The 25,238-nt window shown below is 42.6% G+C and overlaps 1 protein-coding gene across 1 annotated transcript in view; it reads left to right on the forward strand.

The window, feature by feature from the left end:
- LOC126195295 (pyroglutamylated RF-amide peptide receptor-like) overlaps positions 1–25,238 on the forward strand; it is a 154,006-nt gene that overhangs the window by 56,613 nt on the left and 72,155 nt on the right. Inside the window, exons 3-4 of the mRNA XM_049933845.1 lie at positions 3,123–3,325; positions 11,931–12,066. Of these exons, the coding sequence (XP_049789802.1) occupies positions 3,123–3,325; positions 11,931–12,066 (339 nt within the window). The remainder of the gene's footprint in view (positions 1–3,122; positions 3,326–11,930; positions 12,067–25,238) is intronic.

Consider the following 25,238-nt stretch of genomic DNA (forward strand, 5'->3'; position numbering starts at 1 on the left):
ACTGATGTTGTGTTAATTTAGCCACCACAAATATGCAGAACAGTTAATTGTATACCGTCTAGAATCTTCAATCGTGACGTGAAAGCGGAGTCGTACAATGTGCAACCATACTCCATCTTGCTCCTAGTTAACAGTTTATAGATACTTCAGACAGTCCTAAGGTCGACTCCCTAATCTGTGCAATTCACAGCTTTCAGGTTGTTAATTCTCTGGTTTCACTGAACATATTAGTCAAATGTCTAGCCACATACCCAAAAAATTTAAAGTATTGGCTAAAATAATTCGCTTATTAATTTGCAAACTGTAATCTTCCTTCCTTTGTAATCGTTCACGTAATAAATTGCAACTGAGTGCCTCCGGGAAGCTTTTGTCAGCAACGATGGGGAGATTAACAAACTGAGATGTTATAATTAAAAGTTTCCCTGAGACATTTAAGTCTGTTTCTGTCATCTACGATAATGATCGAAGCAGACGAAATTAATTAAAATTTGTGCTGTGACTGGGAGTCGAAGCCGTATGTTCTTGTTTGTTAGGTAGAAATGCTAGCCATTACACCACCGAAGTACGACAGTCAACACTGCTGCACGAATTTCCTAAGCTCAATGCCCTCCCCGACACAAACTTCATTTCATTTTACCCTTACATATTGACACTACTGCCACGGCTCTCCGATATTGGCAAGCCCCCCGGCATTAGACGTAATGGGACGTCCTTGTACCATTGGTGATCTTATAGATCTAATACAGGGTGGTGCACGAAATGTGTTACCAATTGTTTGTTTCACAATTTACGACGCGCATTAGATATCCCGCTGGGATCTCTACAGCAGTACCAGCAGAGCTTGGAAAAACAAATGAGTTACGAAATGAAATGACGTGTAATTCACGATACTGCCGCTAGGAGACTAGTAAGCAGCAATGGCTGACAATGAAAGACTGACGACACAGCAACGACCGGCAATTGTGTTACTTTTTCATGAAACAAAAAGCCTTATTGTGAGTCAGAGGCGTTTTCGACAACAGTTTAACACACGATGGGTCCCTTGCAAGAAGACAATCCACAGGTTATACGATAAATTTGTACAGGAAGGAACAGTATTGGAAGCGAAGCGACCTCGGCCTAAGCCTGTTTGTTCGCCGGAGAATATTGAAGCGGTACGAGTTGCTGTACAGAGAAGTCCCGGGAAATCGTGTAGAAAGGCAGCAGTGCAACTGGGAATATCCAGACGCTCCGTTCAACACATTCTTAAAAGTGACCTCCATATGTACCCATACAAGATGACCTGTGCGCAGAAGCTCACTGAAGAACACAAGCAGCAGAGACTACTGTTTGCTCAGTGGGCGGAGGATAGGGAAGAATCTCTTAACAACGTTTGGTTTTCAGGCGAGGCGCATTTTCATTTAGACGGTGTGGTTAAAAAACAAAATGTACGCTTTTGGGCCACTGAAAATCCACAAGTGCTTCATGATCGACAACGTTATGCTCCGAGGATTACAGCGTGGGCAGCAATTTCCAGTCACGGACTTATTGGACCCTTTTTCTTTGAAGAAACTGTGAACAGCGAGCGTTATTTGAGCATGCTTCGCAATAGCTTCATTCCACAGCTTCTTGCTACTGCCTTGCCCTTCAACACGCAGTGGTTCATGCAAGATGGAGCAAGGCCACATACCGCAAACACTGTGTTGGAGTTTTTACACGAGCGTTTCGACACGCGGATCATTTCACTCAGGTTTCTAGGTCGCTTCAATGACGTTTAATATTTTTTTGTGGTATTCAAAAAATTTAAAAACCTCTCTCACACCGGCCTGATTCAGCTTCACTGATCAAGATAGTAAAAACATGCGTATGTTAAGGGAGTTGTCATTCACAAAGCAGGCTTATCACATTCACACAGTTCAATACTGTTCTGTCCTGATTAAATTGAGCTTAACTTAAATTCCACAAGGCAGTGAAGCAATTTCGAAGTCTCGGTGCGACGAAAATTGTCAGTCGATCTCCTGAAAACATTTGTAATAATTATTAACTTTCGGTGATCACATGGGAAGACCGGAGATCTGCTGGTAAGACCGTGTTAGCCTATTTATTTGAAGTAACTGGATATCTTGAGCATACAAAACGGCAAGTTCGTCCAGTGTAAATCAGACGTTCCCCACTGATCCCGTGCAACACAGCGTAGTAAGCAGACACTGTCGATAATAATCAGTTAAATAATAAGCGAACACACTTACTTTAGTTTAGTTCATGTATTAAATTCCCTCTCATACAGAATCTTATCAAGATGGCGACTAGCTCAACAATAGATGCATATACATCCTCCTTCTTTCACGGCTGATCCGGAAGAACTCCTTCATTCTTTTCATAAGAGAAAACATAGATAGCAGAGAAGCTATTCCATGGAGTAAATTGACGCTCCAAGGGATAATAGGGCTTGAAACTACTTTGCATTGATAATTATCGTATATTAAAGTTTAGGAATCGGTAAGATAAGAAGAGATATTTCGAGATATGTACTGAGTTATATAATTTATAAAAAATTCTGAAAATATCGCGGAGAGACCGCTGCAAGAGACATTACAGACGGACAAAATTGGCCCCGCAGTAGTCCAGACCTCACTCCACGTGACTTTTTTCTTTGGGGGTACCTAAAGGAAAAAATTTTTCCGAAACGTCCACGTGATTTAATTGAGCTCAGAAGACTTATTCTTCAAGCTTGCAGTGAAATTACGGAAGACATGTGCCGTAGGGTAATCACTAACTTCAGTGTTCGTTTGAAGGAAGTTAGGAAACGAAATGGTGGACATATTGAGCATGTGCTGAGTTAGAACAAATGTCCATGGACGGCTCTACATTATAGTTTATGTTCCTTTCAGATTGTATTGACAGTAAAGTTTATATTCAAAAACAAAATGGTAACACATTTCGTGCGCCACCCTGTAATTAAATGTCCGTGCAGCAGTATTGACCATCGTACTGCGGCAGTGTAGTGGCTATCATTTCTGCCTAGCAAGCACGAATACCCGGGTTCGAATCCTGGCCGCACCGCAAATTTTAATTAATTTCGTCCGCTTCGATCATTATCGTCGATACTGAGAGGTGGTCATTAACCGATGTGTTTGTTCCAGGGTCACAAGGAGGTGGGAACGCACGTCCGGGCGTACTGGTGCATCCGCGACTGGGAGATCCCGCTGTGGTGGCGGCTGCACGAGGTGTACATGCTGCTGCTCATCCTCGTCATCCCCACGTGCATCATGACGGCCACCTACAGCGCCGTCTGCTGGGAGGTGTGGCGCGTCACCAAGACGCGCCACGGCATGACCGCCGGCTCGTGAGTGCACCTCGCTTCTCGCATCATTGCCGCGCACCAGGAGTACTTCTGCCTTATATTTTTGCACATTATCAGACTTCAACATTTGACTACACGAAGGCACCGATTTCGTTCATTCGCCAGCCCCATGTGCTAGATCTAGCGAACCAGTGTCAGTCGCCTGCACGCAATGTCTCACGGGGCCTGTAATGTTGTAACGGTGCAGATACCGGTACTGCTACGATGTACCGATCTTACCCTTGCGCCAGGTTCGCACACGCAACTAAAGTGACGCCACAGCTAATGGCATACTGCAGTAGCACGTGTGAGCATCCAGTTTTAAGTGGCGTCACTCAAGTGTCGCAACTTTTGTCGTGCTACAAAAACTTCGTCTGGGTTGTACTTTGTGACGCCATTTGTCTTGCACCAGTAGTCCCTGGTAGCTGTATTTTGAAACACAGGCAGTGTGGAGCAGTTATTGTGTCGCGATTGCTACTGTACTCCATTCGATTTCATCGCGTTTTTATTTTACTCCTGAAAAAAGTCAAAACAAGTGACGGCACATACAGTTCCACAGCTTTTGTAACTACAAGCAGCGTGGGATTAACCGAACAGTCTAAAGCGGTACAATCATGCACTATGCGGCTGGTCCCGGTGGAGATTCGATTCCTTCCTCGGGCATGGGTGTCTGTATTTGTCTTTAGGATGATTTAGGTTAAGTAGTGTGTAAGCTTAGGGACTGATGACCTTAGCAGTTAAGTCCCGCAAGATTTCACACACATTTCAACATTTTTTGTAACTACAAGAACAATAATCTTAAATTACTATTAAACTTTCCATAGCAATATGTCTGTGTGTATTCGAGCGCGCCCAAACACACAAACACACACACACACACACACACACACACACACACACACACATACATACATACAGTTGCGCACACATACACAATCCACAATCTCAATGGTGGGAGATTTGTAGATGAATAAATAAATAACTTAATATGTGACTTAAAGGCGAGTCTTATAAACTTCGTGGTTTGTGAGACCAAGCACCGTATAAATTATTGGTTACATGCGGGAAATAACCTCCAAGTGTGATGTGGTAGCTTTTAAACAAAAAATTAATTGTTCGGAATGCCTAGGTCAATGAATACAGTAATATTCTAAACTCTTGGAAAAGTTGCATGTCTGCAGATGATATTTACATGCCAACTGTTGGTTAGTATGCCATAGCAGTAAGCATCTTCGTCCTCGAGTGTTATTGCTTTTATAAATTTGTCCCTGATTTATCTCTGCGCCAAGTCTGTTTCCGTATCCAGAATATGTTCAAATGTGTGTGAATTCCTAAGGGACCAAACTGCTGAGGCCATCGGTCCCTAGACTTACACACTCCTTAAACTAATTTATGCTAAGGCACTCAGTAACCGCACTGAAAGTATTCACTGAAGTTAAGCACATCATAAAGGCGTACGTTTAACGATATGTTTGATTAGTTACTATATATTTAATCAACGTGAGCAAGTCAAGTAACATACATTACTGACCATTAAAATTGCTACACCAAAAAGAAATGCAGATGATAAACGGGTATTCATTGGACAAATATATTATACTAGAACTGACATGTGATTACATTTTCACGCAATTTGGGTGCATAGATCCTGAGAAATCAGTACCCAGAACAACCACCTCTGGCCGTAATAACGGCCTTGATACGCCGGGGCATTGAGTCAAACAGAGCTTGGATGGCGTGTACAGGTACAGCTGCCCATGCAGCTTCAATACTATACCACAGTTCATCAAGAGTAGTGACTGGCGTATTATGACAAGCCAGTTGCTCGGCCACCATTGATCAGACGTTTTCAGTTGGTGAGAGATTTGGAGAATGTGCTGGCCAGGACAGCAGTCGAACGTATTCTGTATCCAGAAAGTCCCGTACAGGACCTGCAACATGCGGTCGTGCATTATCCTGCTGAAATGTAGACTTTCACAGGGATCGAATGAAGGGTAGAGCCACGGGTCGTAGCACATCTGAAATGTAACATCCACTGTTCCAAGTGCCGTCAATGCGAACAAGAGGTGACAGAGACGTGTAACCAGTGACACCCCATACCATCACTCCAGGTGATACACCAGTATGGCGATGACGAATACACACTTCCAATGTGTGTTCACCGCAATGTCGCCAAACACGGATGCGAGCATCATGATGCTGCAAACAGAACCTGGAATCATCCGAAAAAATGACTTTTTACCATTCGTGCACCCAGGTTCGTCGTTGAGTACACCATTGCAGGCACTCCTGTCTGTGATGCAGCGTCAAGGGTAACCGCAGTCATGGTCTCCGAGCTGATAGTCCATGCTGCTGCAAACGTCGTCGAACTGTTCGTGCAGATGGTTGTTGTCTTACAAACGTTCCCATCTGTTGACTCAGGGATCGAGACGTGGCTCCACGATCCGTTACAGCCATGCGGATAAGATGCCTGTCATCTCGACTGCTAGTGATACGAGGCCGTTGGGATCCAGCACCGCGTTCCGTATTATCCGCCTGAACCCACCGATTCCATATTCTGCTGACAGTCATTGGATCTCGACCAACGCGAGCAGCAATGTCGCGTTACGGTAAACCGTAATCGCGACAGGCGACTCTTTATCAGAGTCGGAAACGTGATGGTGCGCATATCCCCTACTTACACGAGGAATCACAACAGTGTTTCACCAGGCAACGCCGGTCAACTGCTGTTTGTGTATGAGAAATTGGTTGGAAACTTTCCTCATGTCAGCACGTTGTAGGTGTCGTCACCGGCGCCAACCTTGTGTGATTGCTCTGAAAAGCTAATCATTTGCATATCACAGCATCTTCTTCCTGTCGGTTAAATTTCGCGTCTGTAGCACGTCATCTTCGTGGTGTAGCAATTTTAATGGCCAGTTGTGTGCATTTAATACCGTAGTCTAACATTAAAGCAATGTTTCCCTTACCCATCTGCATTACTTACATTTAAATGAATCAGCCTCCATCGGTTGAAATCGAAATTGTGTGTAAGCCATCCCAAATCTCTCTACACTCACTCTACGGCAGGGGTTCCCAAACTTTTCCTCTGACGGAACATTTTGAGAATCCTGGTACTCTGATGAAACGCCCTGTCTATTCTGAAGGCTAATAAAAAATTTTAAAAATGAGAAATGCTTGTTTTATTCAGCGATTACTTCAGTCTTAAATCATGAATCAGAAATTACGCTGAGGTGACAAATGTCATGGGATAGCTCCTAATATCGTGTCGGACCTCCTTTTGCCTGGCGTGTTGAAACTCCACGTGGCAGGACTCAACATGTCGTTGGAAGTTCCCTGCAGGAAGCCTGACCCATGCTGCCTTTAGAGCCGTCCATAATTGCTAAAGTGTTGCCGGTGCAGGATTTTTTACGGGAAGTGCCTTCTCGATTTCACCCATTTGTTCGATGGGATTCGTTTCGGGCGACCTGGGTGGTCAAATAATTCACTCGAACTGTCCAGAATGTTCTAACATGGTGTATTTCATACATAAAAGTTGCATTATTTTTTGGGTACATGAAGTCTATGAATGGCTGTAGATGGTCTCCAAGTAGCCGAACATAACCATTTCCAGTCAATGATCGGTTTAGTTGAACTAGAGGTCCCAGTCCATTGCATGTAAACACAGCTCACACCAACTTCCACAGTGCCTCGTTGACATCTTGGGTCCATAGCTGCGTGGCGTCTGCACTACAATCGAACCCTATCATCATCCCTTACCAACTGAAATCTGGAGTAATCTGACCAGACCACAGTTTTCCAGTCGTATGGGGTCCAACCGATATGGTCACGAACATAGGAGAGGTACTGCAGGCTATTTTGGTCCCTTACTCTAAACTACGTAAGAAGAGACTTATTTTCATTACGTAGGCGGAGCCAATATAAGCTGAATACTTTGTAGGAGGCCAAATAAATGCTTGATTTTATTTTAGATGAGCGCCAGGCTCCCTACAAGTTAATAATTTCACGAAATGAAGCCCAGGGAGAAAATATAAAAATGCAGTAAATGAAGAAGGCAAAAAGGAATACAAACGTCTCAAAAATGAGATCGACAGGAAGTGCAAAATGGCTAAGCAGGGATGGCTAGAGGACAAATGTAAGGATGTAGAGGTTTGTCTCACTAGGGGTAAGATAGATACTACCTACAGGAAAATTAAAGAGACCTTTGGAGATAAGAGAACCACTTGTATGAATATCAAGAGCTCAGATGGCAACCCAGTTCTAAGCAAAGAAGGGAAAGCAGAAACGTGGAAGGAGTATATAGAGGGTCTATACAAGGGCGATGTACTTGAGGACAATATTATGGAAATGGAAGAGGATGTAGATGAAGATGAAATGGGAGATACGATACTGCGTGAAGAATTTGACAGAGCACTGAAAGACCTGAGTCGAAACAAGGCCCCCGGAGTAGACAACATTCCATTGCAACTACTGACGGCCTTGGGAGAGCCAGTCCTGACAAAACTCTACCATCTGGTGAGCAAGATGTATGAAACAGGCGAAATACCCTCAGACTTCAAGAAGAATATAATAATTCCAATCCCAAAGAAAGCAGGTGTTGACAGATGTGAGAATTACCGAACAATCAGTTTAATAAGCCACAGCTGCAAATTACTAACACGAATTCTTTACAGACGAATGGAAAAAGTAGTAGAAGCCGACCTCGCGGAAGATCAGTTTGGATTCCGTAGAAATACTGGAACACGTGAGGCAATACTGACCTTACGACTTATCTTAGAAGAAAGATTACGGAAAGGCAAACCTACGTTTCTAGCATTTGTAGACTTAGAGAAAGCTTTTGACAATGTTGACTGGAATACTCTCTTTCAAATTCTAAAGGTGGAAGGGGTAAAATACAGGGAGCGAAAGGCTATTTACAATTTGTACAGAAACCAGATGGCAGTTATAAGAGTCGAGGGACATGAAAGGGAAGCAGTGGTTGGGAAGGGAGTAAGACAGGGTTGTAGCCTCTCCCCGATGTTATTCAATCAGTATATTGAGCAAGCAGTAAAGGAAACAAAAGAAAATTCGGAGTAGGTATTAAAATCCAGGGAGAAGAAATAAAAACTTTGAGGTTCGCCGATGACATTGTAATTCTGTCAGAGACAGCAAAGGACTTGGAAGAGCAGTTGAACGGAATGGATGGTGTCTGGAAGGGAGGATATAAGATGAACATCAACAAAAGCAAAACGAGGATAATGGAATGTAGTCGAATTAAGTCGGGTGATGTTGAGGGTATTAGATTAGGAAATGAGACACTTAAAGTAGTAAAGGAGTTTTGCTATTTGGGGAGCAAAATAACTGATGATGGTCGAAGTAGAGAGGATATAAAATGTAGACTGGCAATGACAAGGAAAGCGTTTCTGAAGAAGAGAAATTTGTTAACATCGAGTATAGATTTAAGTGTCAGGAAGTCATTTCTGAAAGTATTTGTATGGAGTGTAGCCATGTATGGAAGTGAAACATGGACGGTAAATAGTTTGGACAAGAAGAGAATAGAAGCTTTCGAAATGTGGTGCTACAGAAGAATGCTGAAGATTAGATGGGTAGATCACATAACTAATGAGGAGGTACTGAATAGGATTGGGGAGAAGAGGAGTTTGTGGCACAACTTGACCAGAAGAAGGGATCGGTTGGTAGGACATGTTCTGAGGCATCAAGGGATCACCAATTTAGTACTGGAGCGGAGCGTGGAGGGTAAAAATCGTAGGGGGAGACCAAGAGATGAATACACTAAGCAGATTCAGAAGGATGTAGGTTGCGGTAGGTACTGGGAGATGAAGAAGCTTGCACAGGATAGAGAAGCATGGAGAGCTGCATCAAACCAGTCTCAGGACTGAAGACCACAACAACAACAACAGCATGAAGTCCAGGCCAGAGTTCACTGATCTGCCTTAACTGATATCGCTGAAAATATCTGAATTCTAGTAAATGCGAATTACAGAAACCATCAAACTCAAAGTAAATACTGATTTAAAATGATTTAGTAGCCACTGCTATGAATGAAATCTGCAAAATAACTTAATATTTGAATCTACCGCTTAATAGCGGCCAATTGTTGCCCGTCAGCGATAAAGGCTTTCGGGCGTCGTAGCAGCTGAAAAATACTAATTAATCTTTCTCTGCAAGTGAAACACTGAGGTGAGGTGCTTTTATTACTTAGAAATAATAACATGAGCTAGTTTTTATACATATAATTTAAGTAATACTTTATATACACACCTTAACACCGTCTAGGAGAGAAAACAACACGGACATCTGAAACCGTTAACCTCTACCCACAATCTCTAACGAACAAAAGAAGCAGAAGAAAAAGATTTATGCTGTGCATTGTAAATGTAATTACACAAAGATACAAATATTTGATTTCGATACATCTTTCACTAAGATGCTAATAATCAGCGATAAAATCCTTTTCCGCATCAGAGTATTTACGTTACAGGTTTTCATAAATATTACTAATATAGTTCTTCACAAATTCCTTTTAAGTCTTCTCAGTTTTATTCTATTCACTATTTTTATATTCATTGCACGCGCACTGTACGTAAAAATCGCCTAAGTGACACTACACGGCGATGTCGTTTTTTTAGCAAAGGCATTCGCGACAGTCGTCTGCTGCCATAGCCCATTAATGCCAAATTTTACCGCACTCTCCTGACAGAAACCTTCGTCGTGCGCACCAGAGTGATTTCTGTGATTTTTTCACGCAGTGTTACTTGTCTTTTAGCTGTGACAAATCTACGCACACGCCTCTGCTCTCGGTCGTTAAGTGAAGCCCGTCGGCCACTGCGTGTAGGTAAAGCCTGAAATTTGGTATTCTCGGCATACTCTCGATACTATGGATCTTGTAATACTGAATTTCCTTACGATTTCCGAAATGGAATTTCCCGTGCATCTAGCTCCAACTACCATTCCGCGTTCAAAGTCTGTTAATACCCGATGTGAAGTAATGATCAAGCGAAGACCCTTTCACATGAAGTGATAGCTCCGCCAATGCACCTCCCCTTTAAACTTTGTGTACGCGATACTATCACCATCTGTTTATGTGTACATCGCTATACTATGACTTTGTCATCTCAATGTATATTAAAATTTTAAAAAAATAATTAGCATGGTCAGTCGCCGGCCGCTGTGGCCAAGCGGTTCTACACGCTTCAGTCCGGAACCGCGCTGCTGCTACGGTCGCACGTTCGACTCCTGCCTCGGGCACTGATGTGTGTGATGTCCTTAGGTTAGTTAGGTTTAAGAAGTTCTAAGTCTAGGGGACTGATGACCACAGATGTTCAACTCCGATAGTGCTTAGAGCCATTTGAACCATTTGAAGCATGGTCAGAATGTGAAAACAGAACGACATGTTATTAATAGTTTTTCACGGAGCTCTCATTCGCTTCCCACAGAACACCAGCGTGCCACGCAACACAGTGAGAAACCATGCTCTACGGCAACACTGTTAGAGACACAACAACTTCATCAGCAAACAGTTTCAGTTGTAGGTCATTCCATCCGAAAGATCATTAATGTTCAAGGAGAGAGCGAGGGGTCATATCACAGTCGTCCGAGATCCGACATTGCCACTGTCTCTGACGATCACCTGCCTGTATATCTGCCAGCGACAGCAATTTGTACGTCATGTACTGACTGGCTTGTTTATGCCCTTCGAATGGCACATGACAGTAAATCACATTACTCAGGCTAAATACACTAGTTTTATGAGGCGCGGCGCAATGTCCTTTCCTGTGTCGACCTCTTCATCTCACAGTAGTATTCGAGTATTTTTCTGATATAATCCAATCTCTGTCCACCCGTATACCGTCTGCAAAAGGCTCCTGCTAGAGCTCCGAGCGCAACGGCGAGTTGGGTTGTGTTGAGGGGTGGCGTGGAAGGCCAAAATGAAGGCTGAAGCCGGACGCCGCTAGAGAAGATGTGTGGGGGTGAGGCGGAAGGGGAAAATGAAGGCTGTAGCCGGACACCGCTAGAGAACAGCAGTCGCCTTGTTGGAAGGCAAGCAGTTTGCTGACAACACTACTTCCGTCAAATTAGATTTACGTTGTATGTAAACGTAGGCTTCCGCGGCCGTTGTCAGTCAGTAAAATTCTTGTGGGTTTGAGGCCGCATTGTCATCTGTAAAATTCCGACGTTTCGGTGACTGTTGCAAGGAGCCTTCCACAGGGTGTATTGCAATACACCCTGAGGAAGGCGCCTCGCAACAGTCGCCACTGTTAATCAATGGGCCGATTGAAACTGCAACGCAGATTTTCCCACAGATGCTTATACGTATTTTTACTAATGATGTACGTTTAAACTGTCACGCGATGAAACCTAGGTGGGAAACAAAAGGGAATATTTGCAGCAACAAGACTTAGACTTTATCCTTGCATGTTCTGAAATTATCTGTTGAGGATTACGTCATGTAACGCCATTGTCATTTGTGTACCTCTTCTCAGAAATGTTGTAAATATAAAATACGGATAAAAATGAAACTAGATTTTTTTTAGCAGAACTCGCGTGGCGCGTGACTTTTTTTACAAAATGTACTGTTTCGTAAAAATAAAACTTGTTTTCCTTTGGACAGGTTAAAATCTTCTGGTTCGTGCCGGCACAGCGAAAGTTTCATCCTGCGGTCCAGCAAGAAAGGAGGAACAGTTCACACGTGCCTGAAGAAGACTCCGTCCAGCAGGTCTGAAGACGACACCGCTGCTGTCAAGCAGGTAATGTACAATACTTCCACAGAATCAGCCGTTACTGACCATATTTTGAACCTTCACACACTATAGTTTCTAATATGCAGTTCAGAAATTTTAAGAGGTTTCCCGCTCTAACAACCCTACCACAACAAAGGTCAAAAATTAATTATGATTTGTAGTGTTGCTCACGCTGCTAAATATTGCATTTTCGGTTTGAAAGTTTAACTTTAATCATAATCGCCCTGTATATATCATTTTCAAACAATCAGCTTAGTTCATGGAATCAGTACTAGAAATAAGTTTCGCAAAGATTTAAAATCATTTACTTTGACCAAGAATATGCAGTTTCTGAGGCTCATCTAGATTCACCATTACTTCCACGACGACGAACACAAGTTTTAAGAATAATTCGACGGGAGATGTGACTGTAAGCGTACGCCTGGCGTTCCTGAAACGGCAGTGTTGCGGGGCTTGGCGGGTTGCCGCTCTGTCATATTGCTGGCACTCTAAACCGCTCCCGCCTCCTTGCAGGCTGCCACAGCAACCGCAACATGGCGGCCTGCCCACGAACTGCAGCTCCCGTTATACATACAGTACGGCTAGTCAGAGAATATGTTTATATTATGTTACAGTTATATTCAATGTCGTACTGAAACTGGAAATTAAATGATACCTTCCATTGGCTGAACTACCCGCATGAAGGACACGATAGCAACGAGAAGGAGATCGCTATTCTAACATATGGTGTATTTATTGTCAACCTGATGTGAAGTAAGAACTGAAAGCAATGTGAAACGTGCTAGCATTGTTCCCACTTGATTAAGTTCCTAACTAAATTTTTAGAGATGCTCAGTAAATTTTACAGGAAATCGGCAGGAGTCATGGAAACAAAGTGGTACAGATGTTAAAAACATTTCTTACAAAAAAAGTTCCTTTTCTGTGGAATGGGGGAGGCATCCGTTTTTCACTGTTTAATGTGGCACACCGTGACTTCCTGTCCTGTGCTAACCTCTTCATTTCAGAGTAGTACTTACGTATCTGTAGAATACCCACAATTATTTGTTCCGTATATCCCAACCTCTGTCTTCTCCTACGGTTGAATACACGATGTTTACGTTATTTTGAAGTAAGCGTGCATACTGGAAATTGTGTATAAAACCGAGTTCAGTTCCTATTGTTGTAAACAAAACTTGGCTGTATAAAATCACAGCTACATCTACATATACATCGATACTCTGCAAATCACATTTAAGTGCCTGCAGAGGGTTCATCGAACCACCTTCACAATTCTCTATTATTCCAATCTCGTATAGCGCGGTGAAAGAATGAACACCTATTTCTTTCCGTACAAGGTCTGATTTCCCTTGTTTTATCGTGGTGATCGTTCCTCCCTATGTAGGTCGGTGTCAACAAAAGATTTTCGCATTCGGAGGAGAAAGTTGGTGATTGGAATTTCGTGAGAAGATTCCGTCGCAACACAAAACGCCTTTCTCTTAATGATGTCCAGCCCAAATCCTGTATCATTTATGTGACTCTCTTTCCCATATTTCGCGATAATACAAAACGTGCTGCCTTTCTTTGAACTTTTTCGATGTACTCCGTCAGTCCTATCTGGTAAGGATCCCACACAGCGCAGCAGTATTCTAAAAGAGGACGGACAAGCGTAGTGTATGCAGTCTCCTTAGTAGATCTGTTACATTTTCTAAGTGTCCTGCCAATAAAACTCAGTCTTTGGTTAGCCTTCCCCACAACATTTTCTCTATGTGTTCCTTCCAATTTAAGTTGTTCGTAATTTTGCTATTTTGATTTCAGAAGTAGTGACTATAATTAGAGATAACTTTTCTGTCCCTAGAACAGGTATCTCACTAGCACTGGAAACTTCAGAACTTGCTGTTGCAGTCCAGATATTGTAGATATACCTCTGAAATTCGACAAACTTTTCACTGGCAACTCGCACAGCCTATGCCTCTTATGGTAGAGGTACAGTAAATATGAATTAAAGAAATCCGTGAACTGGTCCTGGGTTGAAGTTACTATGGAGTACATTATCGTAATAATGAATGAAATTACTTTTTTTAACACACCGAAGATTGCGAAGTTCCGAAAAAAGTCTTAACTGATTCGTGAGAGAGGCAATTAGTTCGAGAGGTAGAAAATTTACTCGTTATTCTCCTGTTTCGCTCCCAAGGAACCTCTCTACTATAAAATGACCTCTATATGAAAAACGTGTGTGTCCTCCTCCTTGGAATAAAGCACAAATAGCATTTCTTAATAAGGATCTAAAATCAATAAAATACATATGTAACAGCTCAGACGAACACACACAAAAAGGAAAAGAAATACAGTGGGTCTCAACAGATAACTGAAGTTAAGCAACGTTGGTCGTGGCCACTACTTGTATGGGTGATCACCGAGAATGCCACATTCTGTTGACTGCTCTCCCTTTGTCTTTTTGGTAAATGGGTGGAAGCGTCGGGTGTAAGGTTCTCGGTCATCAGATCTTGCGCCACTGCCTTGGTTTAAATTCCTGACCTCTCCGCAGTGGATTATAGTAGCGTTTCACCCACTCCCTTCTCTCACCATCATCATCCAACACAAACAGGACACACACACACACACACACACACACACATTACAGTCACTTGCACGTATTACACAAATCTCGCACCCCGGAAAGAAGTAAAAAGTTTTCCAATTAGGGGACTGCACCTGTCTTTGTGGGTTGTCTACCCAACAATGTAATACGACTTTAGTTTTTTGCATTTCAAACGCTTCGAATGTTTTCTTTTCCGGTTTTCCCAGAGACTACGATTCACTTCCATTTAACGTTGTGCCCCAAATGTATATTCTCAGAAATTTCTTCCTCAAATTAAAGTCGATTTTGACCCTAGTGCTCTTTGCATGTGCTAGTCTGCCTTTTATGTCCTCCTTGCTTCTCCCATCATGTGTTATTTTGCTACAAAGGTAGCGGAATTTCTTCACAACGTCTGCTTCGTGGTACAATTTGATGTTGAATTCTTCCTCATTAGCTTCACCTTTCTAAGGTTTACTCTCAGTCCGTAGCTCATTAGACTGCTCATTCCATTCGACATGTTCTGTAATTCTTCCTCATACGGTGGAACGAAATGCCATCAGCGGATTCTATCATTGATATCCTTTCACCCTGAATTTTCATTCCAGTCCTCAATCTTTTTTTTATTTTCATGATTGCTTCTGCTACGTGTAGATTGGACAGTAGCAACGAAAGACTGCATCTGTGTCTTACGGCATTTTGATCTAGTGTTTCATTTTTCATCTTTCTACACTTTTTGTTTCCTCTTGGTTCTTATATATATCGTACATTACCCGTCTTTCCCAACAGCTTCCATCTGTTCCTCTGCAGACGTCGAACGCTTTTTCTAAGCCGACAAATCCAATGAAGATTTCTTGATTTTTCTTAAGTCTTCCAGTTATCAAGCGCAACATCACCCATTACATTTCCCGTAACTAAACTGACCATCATCTGACACAAGCTCACTTTTTTCTTTTCCATTGTTATTCATATTATTGTTATCGGCAGATTCGCTGCATGAGCTGTTAAGATGGTTGTACGATAGTTCTCGCACTTAACTGCCCTTTATATATTCAGGATTGTATCGATGATGTTACGCCGAAAGTCTGATGGTATGCCTCCAGCCTCATACATTTCTACACAGCAGCTTGAATAGTCGTTTAGTTGCCACTTTCCACAGTGATATTTAAAATTTCGAGAGAGTTGTAGCTATATCTTCTCCGTTGTTTGACATCAAGTCCTCCAAAGCTTTGATTTTAATACTGAAAATCCTGGTTTTCAGATCGACATTTCTATCGCGAATTGAGGTCGTCTGGAACTCATTTGCCAACTTGCACCAAGTCAGCATCTCTGCCTTATTTGATCGCAAGTCTTCGAGAACTCTGTTAAACTCTAACTGTAATACAGATCCCCTTTGTCTTCCAAATCGAATCCCTTTTCTTCTTCTATCACGGCATCAGGCAATTCCTCCACATCGTAGCGCCTTCACTGTACTCTTCCCATCTATCCGCGATCTCCTCTGCGTTTGACACTGGGATTCCTGCTGAGCTCTTAATGTTGAAGCCTTTGCTTTTAATCTAACCGGAGATTGTTGTAACTCTTATATATGCGGAATCTGTTGTTTCGGCGATTATTTTCCTTTCGGTTTCATCAAATTTTATTACAGCACACCATACACAGAGTGTCTCAGAAGGAATGGCCAGTATTTAGGGATACGATAGGAACGCTAAACTGAAGGAACAAACTTGCTGAGACAGAACACATTTAATGTATATTTGTGTCTGGGGTAGTGGCGCGCAGGTAGGTGTCTTATCTTAATCGCGGTGCTGGTCATGTTAGTAGAATTAACTGGCCACCAAGCAGATCTTACGCCAATAGATTTTTGTTTGCGGTTGGATGAAGTCAGAGGTGTACAAACGAAACATGAATACGCGAGATGAACTGCTTGGTCGCATCATGGACGCTCTGCCATCATGGGGAACTTGCAGAGGTACTAGAAAAGCATTAAAACATATTCTCCCAAGGGTTCACACACGCACTGAAGCTCATCGTAGGATATTCGAGCTGTACAACAGCTGTAATCTGACATACATAATAATGTTTAGATGTGAATATCTTAAAAATACGTATTTTTAACTGATTCTTTGTAAAACGAATATTGTATGCTTTACTAATTGTTGTGACCAGCCGAAGCTACCTCCGCCTGCCCACAACTGTAGGTCCTTTGTTTGTCCCTGGGGGAGATCTCATCATACGAGAACACATCAAATATTAGTTTACTTTATTACATAAATAAATAAAAGATTTACTTAACATTGATACAGATCTTTGCCACAGGATTACCGGATAGTCTACAATAGTCGTGGACAAGCAAAGCTTCGCTAGATGCGCAGATTAACAACCTGCTCTCTTGCAGTACAAAATGCAACATTTACAAAGTACATTTCATAAAAAACATTAACAGTCACTGTCCTACTCGATTATGTTGATTTCTGCAGCTGATATCTCGAACTGGGCTGAACTATTACAGTACAGAAGAAGAGGTGTGGTTTTCGTGGGCGCCTCCCATGTGTCGTTGAAGATTGCAGCGAGCCCTCGCTGACGTCTGTGGTATCGATTCGCTTTTCCGACTCTGGTATGACACCCTGATCATTGGACAATGCCAAATTAACTATTGTAGTGGGTAGTCATAATTTAAATGCAGCTTCCCAAAGAGGTCCCGTGTGGGCTGTACTTATCATATGGCAGTGCAACTTGGTAGATACTCTAATGCGTTGCTGCAGAACAGATTTACACTGGAAAGAAGTTAGCTCCAGTTTTGGCCACCACGTGCAAATATGACGCTGTACGGCATCTCGTTAATGTCTCTGGTGCTCATATGAACCAGCCGTTAATAATAAGTTCAGCATTAAGCCTCTCTCACATGTTTGATCTTTTCTGCCCGCGTAGTGTGCCTAGTCCACTACATATAGAAACATTTCAATACGTCTGTCTTACTTCCACAGCGCCAGATTTGCGCCTGGTGACAAAACTGGAACTAATTTTTTTCCAGCGTAAATCGAATCTACATAAACACATTAGAATATTTAGCAAGTTTCACTGCCGTACAATAATTACAGCCCACAACTGACCTCTATGACCAGTTGCACTTTAATTACAATCACCCAGTACATGTGTAAACCTGAGAATGTATTGAATAATACAGAAAATAAATAATGATGTACATCATATGTCTTCTACCCCGGAAACGATTCGAAATGGGGCGTATGTCCATATGAAGTTTTTTGCTCCAAATAATTGTTCCTGTCATGTCCTTGAATTATGACCATTCCTTCTGGCACACTTGTAAGTTACATTTTTAAGTGAGTTATGTTTGTGCATTCCTGAGTTTTCCTTAAAACTTTTGTACTTCCTTCTTTCGCCTATCAATTGAAGAGCCAAAGAAACTGGTACACCTGCCAAATATCGTGTATGGCCCACACGAGCAAGCAGAAGTGGACTCGACTAATGTCTGAAGTAGTGCTGGAGGGAACTGACACCATTAATTCTGCAGGCCTGTTCATAAATCCGTAAGAGTACGAGGGAGGTGGAGATCTCTGAACAGCACCGTTTCAAGGAGTCCCAGATACGCTCAATAATATTCATGTCCGGGGAGTTTGGTGGCCAGCGGAAGTGTTTAAATTCAGGAGAGTGTTCCTGGAGCCACTCTGCAGCAATTCTGGACGTGTGGGGTATCGCATTGTCCTGCTAGAATTGGCCAAGTCCGTCGGAATGCAGAATGGACGTGAATGGATGCAAATGATCAGACAGGACACTTGCGTACGTGTCACCTGTCAGAGTCGTACCTAGACGTAACGGGGGTCCCACGTCACTCCAACTGCACACTCCTCACACCATCACAGAGCTCCCACCAGCTTCTACAGTCCCCTGCTGACATGCATGGTCCGTGGATTGCTGAGGTCGTCCATCTCCTCGATACAATTTGAAACGAGACTCGTCCAGGCAACATGTTTCCAATCATCAACAGTCGAATGTAGATGTTGACGGTCCCGAGCGAGGCGCAGAGCTTTGTGTTGCGCAGTCATCATGGGTACACAAGTAGGCCTTCGGCTCCAAAAGCCGATATCGATGTTGTTTCGTTGAATAGTTCGCACGCTGATACTTGATGGCCCAACATTGAAATCTGCAGCAGTTTGAAGAAGTGTTGCACTTCTGACACATTTCATTCAGTCGTCGTTGGTACCGTTCTTGCAGGATCCTTTTCCGGCCCCAGATATGTCGGTGATTTGATTTTTTACCGGATTCCTGATATTCACGGTACACTCGTGAAATGGTCGTACGGGAAAATCCGCACTTCATCGCTACCTCGGAGATGCTGTGTCTCATCGCTCGTGCGCGACTATAACACCACTTTCAAACCCACTTAAATCTTGATAATCTGCCATTGTAGGAGCAGTAACCGATCTAACAACTGCGCCAGACACTTTTTATTTCATGAATGAGTAGCCGACTGCAGCGTCGTATTCTGCTTGTTTACATATATCTGTATTTGAATACTCATGCCTATACCAGTTTCTTTGGCGCTTTCTTCTGTTACCTAGGTTTCTTCGCATTTACCTTCCATTTACCTTCCTTGTACGTGTATTTGTCTATTCAAATTCTGTAAATGCGCTAACATGTCTGTCTCTTTTCAACTGAATACCTCTACGGTTGCAAAACATTAATATAAATTTGAAGAAGAAACTTTTGGGTCGGTGAGTTGCAGCCCAGCAGTATACGTGTTTCTAAAATGGACTGCAGGAATGTCAAAGAATCAAAAACTGAAAAAAAACATGCTTCTGCACAAAGAAATTAAACACATGAAATACAAAAGTAAGAAATGTTGGAGGCAATAAACGGAGAACAATGGCTACGGTAATTCTTTACTGGAAGAAATCAGACTACAGAGGGACACCTAATAAGGAATTTAGGAAGGTATTAATCTGCACGCTTTCGTGGCTGTAGCCATTAATCATAAAAGAAGTTTGAAGAGGAATATGACTCGGCCTGGCGACTCAGAAGATTTTGCCTCGGTTTAGGAATGGTTTCCATGGCAATGTAACGAGTACTACAATGAAACATTTTTAATTGTAGACATAAACTGCCTGACAAAATAGAGGAAGTACCAAGAATGGGAGTAAGCATCTAAATGAAACTTCGCAGGTTGAAAGGGTATGTGAGGTTATTTGAGCGATAATAAAATTTACAAAGAACTTGGTAGTATGCGAGCGGTCTAAGGCGCTGCAGTCATTGACTGTGCAGCTGGTCCCGGCGGAGGTCCTAGTCTTCCCTCGGGCATGGCTGTGTGTGTTTGTCCTTAGGATAGTTTAGGTTAATTAGTGTGTAAGCTTAGGGACTGATGACCTTAGCAGTTAAGTCCCATAAGATTTCACATACATTTGAACTTTTTTTTTTTTGGTAGTATGAGCCTATTTATAAGTATGATGTTGCACCATCTCTGGAGTGGATAAATGCACAGATTCTGCTGGGAATGGTGTCATACATCTACGTGATTACTCTGCTATTCACAATAAAGTGCCTGGCAGAGGGTTCAAAGAACCACCTTCATGCTGTTTCTCTACCGTTCCACTCTCGAACGGCACGCGGGAAAAACGAGCACTTAAATTTTTCCGTGCGAGCCCTGATTTCTCTTATTTTATCGTCATGATCATTTCTCCCTATGTAGGTGGATGCCAACAGAATGTTTTCGCATTCGGAGGAGAAAATTGAAATTTCATGAGAAGATCCCGTCGCAACGAAAAACGCCTTTGTTTTAAGGATTGCCACTCCAATTCACGTATCATGTCTGTGACACTATCTACCCTATTTCGCAAATATACAAAACGAGCTGTCCTTGTTTGTACTTTTTCGATGTCATCCGTCAGTCCCACCTGATGCGGATCCCACACCACACAGCAGTACTCCAGAATAGGGCGGACAAGCGTAGTGTAAGCAGTCTGTTTGGTAGACCTGTTGCACCTTCTAACTCTTCTGCCAATGAATCGCAATCTTTGATATGCTCTACCCACAATATTATCTACGTGATCGTTCCAATTCAGGTTATTTGTAATTGTAATCCCTAAGTATTTAGTTGAATTTACAGCCCTCAGATTTGTGTGACTTATCGCGTAATGGAAATTTAGCTGATTTCTTTTAGTACTCATGTGAATAACTTCAACACTTTTCTTTATTCAGGGTCAATTGCCACTTTTCACACCATACAGATATCTTATCTAAATCATTTTGCAAGTCGTTTTGATCATCTGATGACTTTACAAGACGGTAAATGATAGTATCATCTGCAAACAATCTAAGACGGCTACTCAGATTGTCTCCTATGTCGTTAATATAGATTAGGAACTATAGAAGGCCTATAACACTTCCTTGAGGAACGTCGGATATTACTTCTGTTTTACTCGATGACTATTCGTCTATTACTACGAACTGTGACCTTTCTGACAGGAAATCACGAATCCAGTCGCACAACTGTTGCGATACTCCATAGGCCTCTGCTGAGGCAGGCTGGCCCACAACTGTTTTAACTTGCCCTTGATAGCCTTGATACTAGCGATGGGATGAAGTTAATGTACGAGCTTTTCCCACACTTGATCTGGACATTATGTTGGCCAGGAGAGTACCTCAACATAACTCAGGCATTTCATGGAGGCGTGTGCTATGCAAGACAAACACGGTTATTTTGGAAAATGGCACCTCGTTACTGTCGCATGAGAGGTAACACATGATGTCCATGATACGCTCACCAGTGGTGTCCACGTGGGCGAGTGACATCTATGTGTTCTGGGTGCTTCACTTTTTTTGCCAGGCAGTATAGGTGAATACTTGTCAAAAAGCTAGTAGATATGATGGATTCAGTGGTCGTGAAGACATGAATAGTTTAGCAAAAATCATTAAAAGGTGGAGAATGGGATCAAACCTGGACAAAAGAGTTACAAAAAATGATAGGGAAAGGAAGGAAGAAACGACGTCATGTAAATTTAGAGATCCAGTAATTTAGATAGACTGTGGAAGATTTCTACTACGTTCAACGTATTTTTCGTGAAACAGCAGGATTACATAGAGTAGACCTCTTATGATGGATGCAGCTGGTGACATTTTTCCTTGAACATTACGTAAATGGAACAAGAGAAGCTATGTGTAAGAACAGAATTAAGTATACTCCTCCAGGAAGTCACCAGTGACTTCGTATTCCTCTCGCACCTCATCGTTCGTGTCTCTTACAGCGGATAGTTGTGAAGTTTTAATTGTCACCTCGAAATAATTATCAGTAACCCTGAAACTTGGTGATTCACCCCTCAGTACAAAATATTTTACCTGAAGGTGGATGATGTGGCAGAAGAAACGTTCCATTCGAAAATCGCCTCGTCGTCGTTCTGGTAATGCCTGCCACGCAATGTTTTTTACACAAGGAAAGAGGAAGAAGTTACTGTGTGCCACGCCAGGAGAATATGGGTAGTGAGGCAAAATTTGGTAGCTTCAAGAAGCAGCATGTGTGGCTGTGCCCTGCGCAGAACGAGCCAAGCTGTTGTCATGGAGAAAAGTACCTTCCTGAACAGATTCCAAAGATGATTCAAAACGACTATCTCCCGTAACCTGGTCAGGAGATTTCTGTTGTTGTGGACAGACGAAACAACTTTGGTCCAGCCGTATCTGTGGATTCTGTGATTGCTCTGGGAGAAGGCTCGTCAAACTAGAACACATGAAATATTAGTTCAACTTATTAAAAAAAAGAATAAAAGATTAACTTAACTTTGACACATTTGTTTGCTCAGGATTGCTTGATAATTTAAAACTGTCGTTGACTATGAAATAAATAAATAACTCATGCACAGACTGACGAACTGTTCTCTTGCAGTACAAAATGCAACGTTTGCTGAAGTACATCTCATCAGAAATTTTAACTACTGTTTCTGTCCTAGATGAGCCGGCCGCGGTGGCCGTGCGGTTCTAGGCGCTGTAGTCCGGAACCGCGGCACTGCTACGGTCGCAGGTTCGAATCCTGCCTCGGGCATGGATGTGTGTGATGTCCTTAGGTTAGTTAGGTTTAAGTAGTTCTAAGTTCTAGGGGACCGATGACCTAAGATGTTAAGTCCCATAGTGCTCAGAGCCATTTGAATCATTTTTTGTCCTAGATGATGATGTTGACTGCTGTAGCTGATGTTGAAACTAATAAAAAAAATGGTTCAAATGGCTCTCAGCGCTATGGGACTTAACATCTGAGGTCATCAGTCCCATAGAACTTAGAACTACTTAAACCTAACTAACCTAAGAACATCACACACATCCATGCCCGAGGCAGGATTCGAACCTGCGACCGTAGCAGTCGCGCGGTTCCGGACTGAAGCGGCTAGAACCGCTCGGCCACCGCGGCCGGCGTTGAAACTTCTTTAAGTTTTCTGCTTATATCGCTGAGTGAAATTGACTATACTGTCTCTTTGCTATTCTTTATCATCTCAACACTGACGCACAGTATCCTAGCGCAACGCAATCTGACTGCTCAAAAATGATAAACTGACTTCAAATAATAAACACAAAAGAATGGTCCTGAATTAGTAGAAATCCTAACAATAACCTATACATTTCATAAGTCACTTACCTCACAAAAATCTTCATTACCCGAACTACAGCAATGCCGCAAGCACCAATACTGCCAGCTAAATAAAAGATTCTAACTACTGAACGCTCCAACTACTGATAGGCATGTGGTTAACAAAGGAAAAATTTTGTTGGAAAGCAAACAATGTACTTTTACCTTAATACTGTGACATCCAGTTTATATATATATATATATATATATATATATATATATATATATATATATATATATATATATTCGCCCGTGACATCCAGTTACAAAAATTATATAATCATGAATAATATTCAATCTCCAAGTCGGACACGTTCAGATCGTCCGCTCTCGCTAATACTGCAAACCTCCAACACTGCTAATTATTAACCTCTAACCTCCATCACTGCTGACTACTCACACCCAACTTCCATCACTGCCAACTGTTCACCTCCAACTGCAAGTCCAATCAGCCACAGAGTGTCTCTTACAGACTGCGCACAGTGCAGTGAGAGATTTAATACAGAGCGCTACATAGCGCTACCAACATAAAAACACATAAACAGCCTACTTACAAGGTCACGAACTGGGGCAGCGCTCTATCATGCTCATCTGTATATTGACCTCAGTGTGAGGTTCCAGCAGTGTTGAGTGGGAGGCGTGGTCTTCAGGTGCGCCTCCCATCAGTCGCTGCAGATTGCAAAGAGCTCTCACTAACGTCTGTGGTATCGATATGTCTTGCCGACATTGGTGTGACGCTTCGATCTCTGGACTATACCACATCGATAGTACTCTCGTTGGACGATTTGACCATATTGAGCGTAAAGTGGAAGCACAACACCACGGCAGTCCCAAAAATCACTCACCTTCACCTTGCCCAACAAAGACTGGGTCTTTGCCCTTTTCAGCGTTGTTGAATCCACATGCTTCCACATCTTGCTTTGCTACCTTGCCTTTTGGACATAGTGACAAACCCAGCACTCACGTTGATTATGCAGCTAAAGACTTCATCTGAACTGGTATAACACAGCTACGACTTATCCGATGCTGCCTCAGTTGTGATGATTTTTGAATGGATATTAGCAGTCGTGGGACCTAGTGCACGGTAACATTTGTCATGTTCAAACTGTCGCGCAAGGCGTTAAAAATTTATTCGTGGCTGATTTTCGCTTGTTTTCATCTAATGCTCCCACTGTGATACGCCGACCCTCCGACGCCGGGGCCCACTTTAGCCACCATATGGTTCAAATGGCTCTGAGCACTATGGGACTTAACAGCTATGGTCATCAGTCCCCTAGAACTTAGAACTACTTATACCTAACTAACTTAAGGACATCACACAACACCCAGTCATCACGAGGCAGAGAAAATACCTGACCCCGCCGGGAATCGAATCCGCGAATTAGCCATATAGTTACATGAAGTTCTGATAGGTGGAGGCGTTGTAAGCAGCCTTCAAAATGGCGTCTGTAACGGAGGTGCGTTCCAAGCATAGAGTTTCTTTTGGAGGAAAGCACAGCATCGCAGATATTTCTAGGTGCTTGCAGAATTTGTACGGAGGCCAGGAAGTGAATAAAAGCACGGTTAGTCGTTGAACGAGGCCTTTGTCGTCATCGCAAGGAGGCCACATAAACCTGTCCGACCACCGGCACATAGTTGTGACTCCTACAGTGTCGAAATGTGCAGACACTCTCATTCAAGGTAATCGACGGATCACAATGAAACACCTCGTTGCACAACTGGACGCTCTTAGTAGTGCAGACATACTCGTCCACCCGTTGGGTTACTCAAGAGTGTGTACCTGCTGGGTTTCTCGCAGCCTAACAGAAGACCATAAAGAGCAACGAAGGACAATCGGTGCAGGATGGCTTGCGCCTTACGAGCTGATCGTGTAAATTTTTTTGTCGAACATTGGTTCATCACTTCCAATTGGAAACAAAACGGCAATTCATGGAATGGCGCAACATCTTCTCTACTCTGAAGGAAAAGTTCAAACCCGGACCCTCAGCCGGTAAAGTCATG

This window comes from Schistocerca nitens, chromosome 7, assembly GCF_023898315.1.
Source record: "Schistocerca nitens isolate TAMUIC-IGC-003100 chromosome 7, iqSchNite1.1, whole genome shotgun sequence".
Classification (NCBI taxonomy): domain Eukaryota; kingdom Metazoa; phylum Arthropoda; class Insecta; order Orthoptera; family Acrididae; genus Schistocerca; species Schistocerca nitens.